Source organism: Paralichthys olivaceus, chromosome 4, assembly GCF_024713975.1.
Source record: "Paralichthys olivaceus isolate ysfri-2021 chromosome 4, ASM2471397v2, whole genome shotgun sequence".
Lineage (NCBI taxonomy): Eukaryota > Metazoa > Chordata > Actinopteri > Pleuronectiformes > Paralichthyidae > Paralichthys > Paralichthys olivaceus.
In genome coordinates this window covers 17,641,556-17,654,939 of record NC_091096.1, presented here as the reverse complement: position 1 = coordinate 17,654,939, position 13,384 = coordinate 17,641,556, and the positions used below count along the sequence as shown (strand labels likewise).

The 13,384-nt window shown below is 41.4% G+C and overlaps 1 protein-coding gene across 2 annotated transcripts in view; it reads left to right on the top strand.

The window, feature by feature from the left end:
* The first annotated feature begins 561 nt into the window (after positions 1–561).
* The window catches only part of pdlim2 (PDZ and LIM domain 2 (mystique)), a 36,492-nt gene continuing 23,669 nt past the window's right edge, over positions 562–13,384 (top strand). The window contains exons 1-3 of one of the 2 annotated variants that reach the window (XM_020093580.2): positions 562–924; positions 9,948–10,075; positions 11,992–12,143. In XM_020093580.2, coding sequence (XP_019949139.1) covers positions 9,983–10,075; positions 11,992–12,143 — 245 coding nt within the window. In that variant the 5' untranslated portion in view covers positions 562–924; positions 9,948–9,982. The remainder of the gene's footprint in view (positions 925–9,947; positions 10,076–11,991; positions 12,144–13,384) is intronic. The other variant, XM_069524011.1, reaches the window with a different exon arrangement.

Sequence of the window (13,384 nt, the reverse complement as noted above, 5' to 3'; positions counted from 1 at the left end):
GTGATCAGAATTTGACTTTAGATATCATGTTCAAGACCTTAGAGCAACCAAATCTAATCAGTGAGAGAATCTAAATGAACATTTGGTTGGACATTCTCTCCAGGGGTTTAAAAATAAACCTACTTATTTATAAACATACACATAAATTAATTAATTAACCATTTCAGATGAAAAATACAAGTTCTATTTTTTAATGTAAATGTATGTATTTGTGTATAAATCAATGTATGTATTTATTGTTATTCCTCAATTGTTATCAAGTCACACACACACACACACACACACACACACACACACACACTAGCATAAACTAGGCTTAGCCGGGTGACGAGACGCGCCTGTGCTGCTCTGCTCCCCTCCACCAGTAGATGGCGCGCGAACACAAAACGCAGCCGCTGTGTGTTTTGTAATAAATGGCTCAATTATCACCGTCCTCCTCCCCACCTCCCCTCCTCCTTCTGTCCTTTCCTCCCCTCTCCTCTCAATTCCTCATCTCCTCTCCTCTCCTCCTCTCCTCCTCTCCTCTCCTCCTCTCCTCCCCTCCCCCCCCTCCTCTCGACACGCCCCTCTCTGCTGCACGAGCTTAAACACCTTTATCCTGGTGGCAGACACATTTTATCGCGAACGCGCTGCAGTCGTTGATCAGCTGCGCGCACCCTCAGGTGTACTTGGTGCTCGCCGTGACGTGAGGACGCGAGGACGTGAAGCAGGAGACGAGGAGACGAGGAGTTCCCAGCTTCACTGCTGCTGCTGAGGGAGCTCTGAGTGTTTGTGTCCCGCTGAGTGGAGGCGCTGGTTGTTCGGTGCTGAGGTGAAGACTGTGTGTGTGAGTGAGTGAGTGAGTGAGTGAGTGAGTGTGTGGAGGACGAACACTGACGCTCAGCAGGTGGAGGAGACTCCTTCAGTCACACCGCCCTCACCTCGGTAAGTCTGGTTCAAAGTGTCTCAGCTCCTCGTACCTTGTGTTTTATGACATGGCGCCATTAATGAAGTTAGTGGTTTATTGTGATAACATATCTGTTCATGACAAGAGTGGGGACATTAAAGAGAAGATCAGCTTCATGCTGACTTGAGCAAAGTACCTTCATGCTCTAGTATCTGTCTAACGATGAACTTCAGTCTGAACTGACTTGGCAAACTTCAGCTCACACCAGGTCCAGGTTTCCAGTCTGCTCCTGAATATAGAACAGTATGAACTGAAATGATACCAAGATAACATGTTTATCACTTGATATTGATTATTAACGCAAGAGATGTCACATTAGTGTTTATTGTAAGTGTAAAGACTGATTTCTGCCTCTGATTGAAGGTTTTAAACTCTTCTTTATGGACATTTTACAAATCTGAGGCAGATCAATTATGTGTTGGACCTCCTCCCTTTGCTTACACAATGCATTAGTTATATATTTAAATTTAAATAGTCTAATTTCCCAGATCTACGACTCCACTGTCACCAGTACTTTCTCATCGAGGGAACTGTTTCTCTGAAGTTTAGTGAGGTCTCAACTTCACTATGTCACGTGCCTTGAGATACTGTTGAGACAAATTGAACTGAATTGAATTAATTAAGCTCTACCCTGTGTATATATCTGTATTGAGAAGATGAGGTGAGGTTCAGTTTGCACATTTATATTGGTAGGACGATGTGTGGAGGGTCTGGACCAGCTGCAGCCTCAGGGATCTGTATTAGTGTTGCCTTAACGAACAGGTGATTATATTTTCCATTTTAACGTGGCCTGGTAAAGGATGATGACTCTGGATCGGCCAAGTCCACTTAAAGTTCAAGTTGAAGCCTTCACTTTTTAATTATTTCTCCCTGTTTCCATTTAAAATGTCTAGACAAAGGCTGGGCCTCCACTTCACCTAATCGAGTGTTCAAAAAACAAATAGAGGTGGTTTGTGAGCTCAGCAGGTGGGTAACTGCTTGAGGTGTCTCCTGTAATGCAGAACAGTCCCAGTGAGGCCTCGTGTGCTCAAACCCCCACCGCCTGCTGTTTGTCTAACTTCTCCTATGTGATTGTGCCCAACTGCCTTTTTAAAAAATGCTTGAGCTTTCCTCCCCTCACTTCAGATTGTGTTGGTTTCCTGATGGCTTTTCTTTTTTTCTCTGAGAGAGAGCGAGAACGAACACTATGTTTTTAGTCAGACAGGATAAAGTCATCCAGGAACCAAAACCAGACCACTGTAATTTTGGACATAGCAAAGCAGTGGCTTTTAGAGAAAATGGGTAAATGGCAGGCTTGTTACCTTCTAACTCCAAATTATTGAGTGTATGAAAATGAAGTTTTAAAGTACAGTTTTTTTTAATGAATTTCACTGTTTTCTTGTTATTTGGGGCCTGAACTGACTGTTCTCTGTGATGAAGTCAGTTATCTTTGACATCAAAGCTTGTGTGACAGGACGTCTCTAACCTCCAAAAAATGTCTGAGCATCTCTATATGAGACAAATCTCTGCTGCAGCAGTATCTTCAAAGAGAGTGTGCACTTAATGAACAACATGGTGCTTGGTGTGTGCCTTTTTGTGCGAAGCGTGTCATGGTGCATGCAGAGGATGTGGTATACTGTCCTGATTGCGGAGCAGCTGTGTGTGGAGTCTGTTCAGTGTGAACAGCAGTAATATGATCTGCAGATGATGATGATGCAGAGGGAGATAAGTGGAGCCAGTACCACAGTGTCTTTGCCTTGTTACAGCCAAACATCACAGTGGAGACAATCCAGTCCACTACAGCAGTGCTGCAGCAAAGTGGTCAGAATATTTCTTCAAGAAATTATAGATATTTATGGATGTGTGATATTTACAAAATGTATACCCTTAACTTAAAATTAAATTAAACGATAATTTTGCGATTAACTTGCATTACAGTGAAATAATTTCACTTTTGTCAAGTAAAGAGAACACTGGGACAACAAAGTAGGGGGCTGCAGCACCCCCTATTAGTGAGGGTCTGTAGCTGCAATTTTGTTTTTGTAAAACAAGCCTATTTTGAATATTTGATCTAATTTTAGTCCATTTAGTATATCTGTGGATACATATTTGTGTATATGATGACTGACTTGATATAGATTAAGTTAGGCACCACCTCTGTTGAAAAATAGCTGAATATGGTTCTATGCTACTTTGACAAACCAGCTTACATACAAGCTGGTGTTTAAATTTGCTGTTGGTTTTTCTAAAATGTTGTTGGCCATTCAAATTAATACAAAAATCCCAAACGTTGATCTGCTGCACTGCATTTATGATGTCATTACATAGACTTTCTCTCTGCACCTTCAACTCTGTCATACTGTTTCACGACTAGAGACCGTAGAAATATTTGTATTGTACGTTTCAGTCCTGGTTTCAGAATCGTCACTCGCCTGCTACAGGAGCACACACCCTTACATTTTTCATTGAAAAGGGAGTAACCCACAAAAATTACACACCTCAGTCTATAATTATCTTGATGATACATGGGCTATTAGTGATAGCAGCCATTTATGATGATGCAGAAGCTTGTCAACCAACACCCCTTTGACATAATTTGTTATTGTTTTGTTATTTTCTCATCTCCTTGGTGACTGCAGCTACATCTGACCAGCTGGGTGTGATTTTTGAGAATGTACAGAATGTTGCAGCAGTGTGCCCGGTCCAGGGAGAGGCTCACTGCTGCATTCTTCTTCTTTTTTTATTCAGTGGGTGTGTGTGTCCAGGTAGGTCTCGGCCAGCCTCTGCACTGCGTGACACACAGGGTAGAGTCAACAACAGCCGGCCTCATCACTGACGTGGGCTGTGAAAGGTTCACACTGGCATACGGCCACCAGCGAGAGCTTTGACAAGTGTGATTCATACCAGGAATATTCCCCTGCAGCTACAGTGGTTCATCTGAGCGCAACTTTTCAGTTGAATGTACTGTGTCTGCTATGATCATCAGCTATTCGTTCAGTATTGGCATGCCGGAGAGTCCATGCTTGTTCATTTCAGTCCAGAAGATGTTGGCTCGGAGTTCAAGGAGAAATAAAACTGTCTCAGTTAAATACTCTGGTGATTCAGGGAAGGAGGTGAAGAGTGGATGTAGGTGGCCAGGTTTGGCTGCCAGACAGTTTATTACTCTGAGGAAGCAGTGATCCACTTACTAAACTTAATACCCTTCAGTTTACATGTTTTCTACTACAGTGCATATGGTAACAACTTGTTTCTCCCCAATGTTTCATTCCTTGGATTTAATGAGGTGTTCTCCAGATTAGCTTTGTCAAATATAATGAAAGTTATGACACTTAAACATTCTTTGCATTTAAAAAAAAAACAAGAAACTAATATAACTGTCAGCTGGTTGCCGTAACTCTGTTGTGGCAACGTGCAGATCAAAGTTAATGACTCATCTGTGGTGAGTCAACATTTTTGCTGCACACGGTAGATTACACCATCTTGTTTCAGGCTTGTGTTAGCAGGTTTCACTCCTTCTGCTCAGACTATACTTTTTAAGTACACATTACAGTAAACGTTCTAACATCAGTTCAGTCTTACTATTTGTTTACGAGCCTCCGAGTAAGGACACTCAGGCTTGCGGCCCCTCATCACCAGGGAGTTGCGCTCAGGCTTGTAGTGAGCGTCTTCTCTTATTTCTTGTCAAAGACAAATAAGAATACCTGTAATACTGTTTGCATTCACTCTCAGAAAATTGACAGCAAACACTACATGACAGAGTTTTTATTTGTGATTTGTGCTGTACTACTTAACATGTTTCAGTATCTTAAGAAGCAGCATTACTATCAGCAATGTTAGAAACTTGTAGAATATCAAAATAATGTTAATTCATTACATTAATAAATATTTTACCATTAGCAGTATGTAACTTATAATCCTTTGTAAATGAAAACCTTGCAGCTCTCTACATGTTGGAGCAGCGGGTCCTGGATCCAACATTACACAGGGCCTGTTCTTCCCCTTCATACCTCCACTATCAGTTTTTTTTGCCTGTAGGGCCAATCTCACATAGATGTGACAAGATATTTGACTTATGGACATGACAGGCTAGAACGAGAATGTCCCTGGATACTGAAATACAGTCTGGGCCAACTGCTGATTATGGTTTTGTTTACATTTTTGAATATCTCATCAATCCTGCTATCTCAAAACGGGCTTCATGTGCAGAGTAGCAGAACAGAGATTTGTGTCTTTGTGAATCCAAATATTGTTGTCAGTCAGTCTCAAGCTGATGCTAATAGCTAATGAGCTGTGCCTGTACATTCCACGCAGTGTTTCAATTTAAGCCATTATGGGTCAGTAAAGCTTTTCATAGAAACAGGTTTCATTTGTAGGTTTAGCAGCTCGGTAGTGGAGAAACATGGTGGTCTTTAGAGATCAAATGGCCTGTACTCTCCTGGCACAATGCGTTGTTAGATACTGAAGGACAAAAAAAATATGGAGATGTACCTCAACCGCCCTCATTAACAAAATTGACAGAATCCCGGGGCTGCATCTACTGATCAGTGAACTAATCTTACTGGGGCGACACTGTGGTGACTGTCACATCAAGAAGATTCCTGGTTTGAATCCCAGTTAGGCATGTTCTCCTTAAGTTTGTGTGAGAACTCCCTCCCACATTCCAAAAGACGTGCCGATATGGGGTTTGGTTAATTGGAGACTGTGAGTATGACCTGTGATATGCTGGCAGGGTGTACCCAGCCTCTCGCCTAATTTCATGTGGAATTGGCTCCAGCTCCCAACGCAGCCCATGAAGGATAAGCAGTATAGGAAAGGCATGGATGTAAAAATCTAACTGAACTATCATATAATAATGTAATAATTCTTACTGCATTAAACTACCTTTTTAAGTGGGTAAAACAGCATGGGGACAGCCTTATCTTTGTAATTTGTAGGGCAAGCTAACACTCACCACAAATGTGATACCTTTTTTATAGCATATCACTCCACCTCTTAACAGTCACTAACATTACTGAAACCATTTTATGTTGTTCTTGATGTTAAATAAGGAACAGAAAATGTACAGGCTATATATTGTATACTTTAGTCCTATTTCCATTCAGAAGATGGATATCAAATTGATAATTTCAAATAAACTTGAGAAAGAAATGATGCAATCAACAAAATCATCAATCAATAGCATTGTAACAAAGAGTCAGTTTTTAAGGTATGGTTGCTATGCCAACAAGTTCTTTAGGTACTATTAAGAAAACAAAAAATAAAATGTAATTATTTGTAACATTTTAACAAAGTTAAGCTTTGCATAGAAATAAATGATCTCAGTCTCCTCCACAAAGTGAGGCACATAAGCAAAGCCCAAGTATCAGCGTTAAGTCAGATAGGTGACTTCATAGAATACATCTGTCAAGGAATTGAGGATGCTGCCTCTTTCTATGTCAGTATTAACACCTCACTGTTTGTCGCTATGAAGTTATGCATGTAAGTCATAAATCTGTCGGTGTAAGTATTTTACTACAGTTACAGTACGAGTTTGCATTGTCCTCACGCTGACATCCTGCTGTGTGCAGCTAATGCTGAGCTGCAAGCCACAGAAATGACTTCATGACTAGAATTTTTCTCATTGTGTCGCGTGTGTGTATTGCTGCCAGCAAAAGCAGCGAGATGTCACCAGAACAGAATTCACCTTTTATGCATCCTGGCAGCTGCCCAGCACTACTTTTGTGTGCGGAGACTTTCATCAAACTGTGTTCAGCAGTTTGTTTTATATGAGCAGCAGTGCAGTCCTGAAACCTCATCAGTGGCCAATTAAGCACAGACCATGAGTGTGCCACTTATCCTCACCACCACTGTGCTGTCTGTTAGCTCTGCAGCAGTCTTTCACCATCCTTTCCCTTTGACATCATCCGCCACTAGCGTTTGTTACGATGTGAACAGTGGACATTTACACAGAGAATTAGCAGGGTGCTTGGTGCTCTATAGGAGAAGCTGCCGGGGCTCATGAAACTATTTGACATCCTCAGAGGCTGGGAAAGTTTAGGGTCAGCTGCTCCCTGTCATTATCACAACTACACTTATTTCTTGAGGCCACAGCAATTAAGAGACGTTAATAATGGTGAGCCCAGTAACCCTGCTGATTGGCCCAGACTGCTAATGAGTAACTGGGTCTGCACTGCTGGCCCCAAACACTTGTGGAATGTGCAGATGATGAAATGAGCCAGTGTTTGGAGGTATTTGTGAGAGCGTCGTGGCTGATATCCTGGATCCACTTCCCTTTTGACTGTGATTTCCTTTGTCTTCATTATTCTGCATTGTCAGCCTCATTGATAACTTTAACTAATTTGCATTACAGTACATAGCTCAGTGTACTTTGAATCATGTTAAAGTTCAAAAGTAAAAATTAATCTCCTAATTATTATTAATTATTATATACTGATCTGCTAAACTCCTTTATGTTTCTGTGATTGTGCTTTACTCTAAAGTCAGTGTTACCAGTGTTAATGTTCAGGTCCACACAGATTACATAACCTGCCAGCTTTCCTTTTGTATAGAGATAAAACCTGCCTGGTTAATTTTTAAGTATCAGTCCAATAAAAAAAACTCAAATTTGTGAAATATTGGTTATCAATACTTCGTCAGACTGCATATAAATAGTCCAGAGTCTTATCGCACGAAGAGAGGAGAGTAGACCAGTGTGAAAAGCATTAGCCTCTTTCTGGCAATAATTTGGATTTTATGTGAATATTCATGAGGTAATCTGCAGGGGGGGGGGGCGGCATCTGGAGTTCACACTTCTAATCCATACACACACCTTCAAGTGCAACACAAGAGGGAGGCCACCCGAAGCAAAATCATATCTTTGATTTGTAAAATGCCCACTGTAACTGTACCACGTAATCATGTTGTCACGTTTATTACTCATTTAGAAGGTTTATCATACAGATTCAAAATAATTGATGCAGTTTGTCCTGATCTGAAAAAAAACAGCAACTGAGGTATAAGCCATGGTGAGTTCTGCATTAACCTTCGAAGATTGATGCAACCCCAGACTGTGTTTTTAATTAGAATAAAGATAATGCAAACTATTTGGATGCAGACATTTTCTTTAAGAGAGAGAAGCAGTCTATACTTTAGCTTATTGTTTATGAGTATTACTTGTTGCACGTCTAAAATAAATCTGGCAAGTTTCAGTCATAGACACAGTGGCTCTCTCTCTCTGCAGTGTGCAGGTGTTAATGTGTTTATGAACCTGCATGTGCTCATCCCATCATCACCGCACACCTCAGAGCTCTGTCTCCACACGCATTCACAACAAACTTCAGCTGCAACTATGAGCAGTGTCTGCGGTAACCTGGCAACACAATCAGCAAGTCAAAAAGAAAAGCATCTCCCTGCCTAAAAACATTGTCTGCTATGGCTTTGGCCCCCTAATATTTTAGAAGATTGTTTAAATACCGTACGTAACATCTAGTTCAGTAGAAAATATTGTTTTAGACACCTCTTCCTTTAAAGATGCGATAATATATATAAGACACTCACTTATTGCTAACACCAGTGGTGCATGCTGTCACTATTCTAATCACTGGCACAGGCTGTCAAACAACAGGGAATTGGATACATAATAGTCATTGTCAGGTCAACACCCTTTTAGCCAACAGCCTTTGTGGATCTTCATTTTCATACATCTACAAAAATGAGGGAAGTTCTCACAAGCTTCTAGAGAAAATATTTGCAACTGTCCGTACTGCAGTAATGCATCATGCTGTCGTCACTAATTATAATTTTGTAATATTTTAAAAGTTCAATTTGCAATCTGGAGGATGTTTGTCTCATTTGTCATGGAGTCTTCTAGACATATGATGGAAAAAAATTATAAACCAAAGCCTAAAAGAGCACAAACAGCATGATAATCAATGCTGACTGTAAACCTCATGCTATTGTTCACATAAAGTTTTTTGTTCTGGGAAAAATTAAAACAATGACGAACCAGTGGGTAATGTGATTTTCGTCAATAGTGCAATCATGCCAATCTTGAAAAGTCGGTCTACAAGAGGGGTAGAAAAGTCCGAACTCCATCACATGGTTTTACTACACATTGCCGTCTCCATAAACATGGTATTTAGTGTGACATTTAGAAATTCAAAACAGACTGTGCATGGCAGAATCTGTAAATGTCCGTGCAAACACTCACGATTCAAATCCAAAATATCCTCCAAGGAACTACAGATTTACAAAACACATCACAACTGTTTATTATTATTTATGTAGCCCATTCTCATAAAGTGGTCTTAAAGGGCCACCATACTACATGCCATAAATCAACTGTATACTGTATATACATACACCATACTCAGTGGTCACAGATGAACACAATGAAAAATTAGGCCCCTTGTACACCGAGCTGTTTGCATTTTTATTCTATTTGTCTTGAAAGAACATTTGGATTTAATGAAACTCTTTGACTTTGCAGACACTTAAACTATGTTAGTCATGTGTCTTTGGTTTCAGATTCTTCCCATTCCTTTTTGATGCGGTTACACAATCCATGTCAACGAGACTTAGGCCAGTCGAAGCAAAGTGTTGCTGGAGATGAAAGACTGTCATCACTTGTTGATCAAATATTGAATATGTTATATGAAACAATTCTTCATTAAAATGTTTAGAAACAGATAGACCTATGTTTTCATATTATATTGACGTGTGTTCTTTAATAATTCTCAATGTTTCCAACAATCGTCAAAACTTACATTACCTCATCCTTGAAAACTGTTTGCGCCTAAGTTGTATTAGGCAATGATTTTCATCGGCAATGATGGTGAAGACAACAATTCCCATGATCCCAAGCTCCTTCACGATGTCATCAAACTAGGTCTTTTGTCATTGTTTTGCTTGATAGCGCCCCATGCACAAGTTTAACCTTTAAATCTGACCAACAAAGGCCTCTAATTAAATTGACATGCACATGTGTAGGCCCCACATGTTACTTGCTGTCAAATTTACATGAACTCATCTGTTTTTCCCCAAGGTTTTGAAAAGTGACCGTGACGACCTGATCACTCGATGGCGCTGACGGTGAACCTGATTGGCCCTTCACCATGGGGCTTCAGAATATTTGGAGGAAGGGACTTCAAGAAGGCCATAACCGTATCAAAGGTACTTGTCAGATGCTGCTTTGTTGTTGTAGAACCTCGTCACACCTTATCAAACTATATCCTCTTGTTTTTGTCAGAGCAGTCAGAAATGTCATGCAAAGTCAACTTCCTCCGCACTAAGGTCCTTTTCTTGTCTTTGTTTGTGTCCATGGGCTGCTCTGTACCTATTTCCTTGACTACTGAACCTGTTAGAATAGAATGGATGTAGATTACATTAGAAGGAAACCACTGATTACAGTTACAGTGGAAGTGGTGGTGGGAGGTGAGGGGGCTCCTGGTCCCAGAGTGCACACGTGTCGTTGTGTATTTAAGTTTCTGCGCCAATGTGCATCATTAAATTTGTACTAAACTTCATGCATGTTGTTTTGACTGTACATATTTTCACAGTCCCCGGAAACAAGACTGTCAATTAGAAGAAGCGGAAATATTACCACTGTAAGCAGCCAGCAGACAGTAAACACCACCAGGAAATGTTTCGTAGATGGACTTGTGCATGCCAGAGACACCCAGTTCTCCCAGTGCACATCCTGATTCTATATCATCACCTCAGCCTGGATTTTTCCAGAGAGTCTCCAGCAGCTCCTCAGACCATAAAGAATAAATTATGGCAAAACTATGGCGGGTTACCAATGCTTCAAACAGACTTCCAAGCTCCTTCAAAAGCTTTTATTATTTGCCCCCTTTTGACAACTTCTGCTAGAAAAACATGTCTTCTCATAAATAATGGGCTCTGAGTCTGATTAAGTCTCTGTCTAGTAAACAACGCCAGCATGTTTTCTTGTCTCAAATATCAGAGGGTTCCCTGAAGTGACAAGGGTTCCTGCAGAGAGAAGAACTTCATCAGTGAAATTTGTTTGCAGAATCCAGTTTGACAAATGGCTCGTCTCACCCCATGGCTAACTTCCAACCCCCACCACCCGTACCCTATACATACTTAAGCGACCATAGGGTTGGATTATCTGAAGTGGTTGCGCTTGGCACTGAGACGACATTGATGCCCTCTTTTATTCCGGTTGGCCTGAAAGATAGCTTGCCCCTGTTTCTCTCAGACACAGACCCCTGCAGAAGAAAGAACCCCCAACAGCTCTTAGTTTATGTGAAACCAGGCGTGTCATGATCGGAAAAGGCACACACTATTGTGGGTCTCCACAGCAACGCTTAATTGCCTCTCGAGTGGGCCCACAAGCATGGTACCTCTGCCGTCTTGCTTGGTTTAACTTACAAATAGCCATTTGACTGGCATTCCCGATGCATCCCTTTTCCTCTAGTGCTGCAGACAATAGCCTTCACCCTCATCAACAGTCTCTTTATAGAAGTTGTTTTGAATTCTTTGCTTTATTGCCCCTATGTTTTTAATTGGAAGGCGAGCACTGCTTCTGCTTGTTGCAAATATCGTTTTTCTCTGTAAAGTTTAAAGCAGTTGCAGCGTAAACCTCTCATTTTCTCTCTTTGTTTCAGTAAGCCTGTGTGTTTGGGTGTATAAGCCTGAGACACAGAGCCCGAACTGAGACTGGTGGCTTGGACGTTATGTTTGGGCCCATTAGTGTGGAATTCACTCTGATGTGGTTGTATAACATTGGCTTTGACATGCAGTGAGGATGGTTGCAAAGGTCAGACCCAGTCAAACCATCAAGTAGTGTCACACTAATGACTTCTCCCCAAGGGTGTCATGAATCTGTCCACTGTTGACCGGCACTGCTTTGTTCCATGTGTGTGTGAAATGCTGTGGCGTCTGTTGGTATTTACTATGAGTGTTATGAGTTGCAGATGGAGGTATCTCATCAACACCTTTTCTCATGCCACTGACAGAATGTCCGCACATCCACAAGATACAAAGCTGTATATGCTTGTGTCATTTTCAGAGGAGGACCCCAGGGCAAGGAGCACCTAACTGGAGCTCATTCTTCTCTTCAACAGGTCAACGGGGGCAGCAAGGCAGAACACGCAGACCTGCAGCCTGGTGACGTTATCTTGGAGATCAATGGGGAGAACACGTCTGACATGCTGAACGTGGAGGCCCAGAACAAGATCAAGAACTCCAAGACCCAGCTGCAGCTCGTGGTAGAGAGGTACACTGTCATACAAATATTGCTGCTAGAAAGATAGTTTTCAATTGTAAATACAGAAAGTATAAAGAATATTGAATTTATAAACATAATACAATACACCACCAGGCGACCCTCTGTAGCATAACCCCTTCATATGAATATCTTACATTTCCCTAATTTTCTGTGTATGTGCCCAGACCCGTCTCCGCAGCCTTTATCTTCCTTTGTACTGTTTTTAACTTTATCATTGAAGCACTGTACAAACAGAACAACTGATTGTAATCAGGGGAAATGCCAGCATGTATCAGAGCCACACTGTTTCCTTTCCCTGGCCCTTCTTAATAAACCCTCTTTTGACATTTGCCAAGACCTTATTTGGATGACAGGCAGTTGGCTACTGAAAAGCTTTTGCTTTTAGCCAGGGCGACTGTTGGCTGGCATTTTGATTAAAGACCCTTCTTAAATTCTCATTTCTTGTCACTGTCACTCCCATCACTCACTTTCTTAAACTTCTTGCACAGAGACACACACAGACATACACGCATGCCCTCTCACGCTTGTGCGCTCTCACACACTTCCTCCCTGGTCGCCCATGTCTATGTGAGTGAATTTTTCCCTGCTGACCTCATGTCTACCACCAAGCCAGAAACAACACCATTACTCCTTGCCTGCCCTGCACAATGCCACTGTGTATCTCCCATGTCTTTAATCCCACTCTGTTGACTGTCGGTGCTTTTCAGCACAAACACTGTTGTGCGGCTCACAGCCTCCTGCGTAAATGCTACTAAAACAGAATATTATCTGTTTGAATTATGTTCAGAAAAGCTCTCAAGAGCTCTGTAATTGAGTTGCACGACCTTTAATGTTTAGTTTAACATAAAGGGATCACTCCCTTTTCCAGCTTCACATCTGGTTGGCACTCATCAAACCAGCAGTGATGTGGGTACTGACTGTCATCACACAAATGATGTCGCCCACTAGAGGAAGCCTTCAGCCCATCCTCAGAATAGAAACAGGCTGTTTCTGATGTTTCTGCTGCTTTATACAGAGACACATGTTTATTGTTGGTGCATCATATTAGATGTTTGTTACAGACTTTGTGAGAAAGGTTTTACATGCAGTGTGCAGTTGATGTCAGGTCGACCAAAGCATCTGTCACTCTGTGATCTTATTGCTCTCTCTGATTATGGCCATCAGAATAACTCATAGGAATATGTTCAACATACAGCTACAGTACAATAGTTTCCCCTTTGATACTGAGG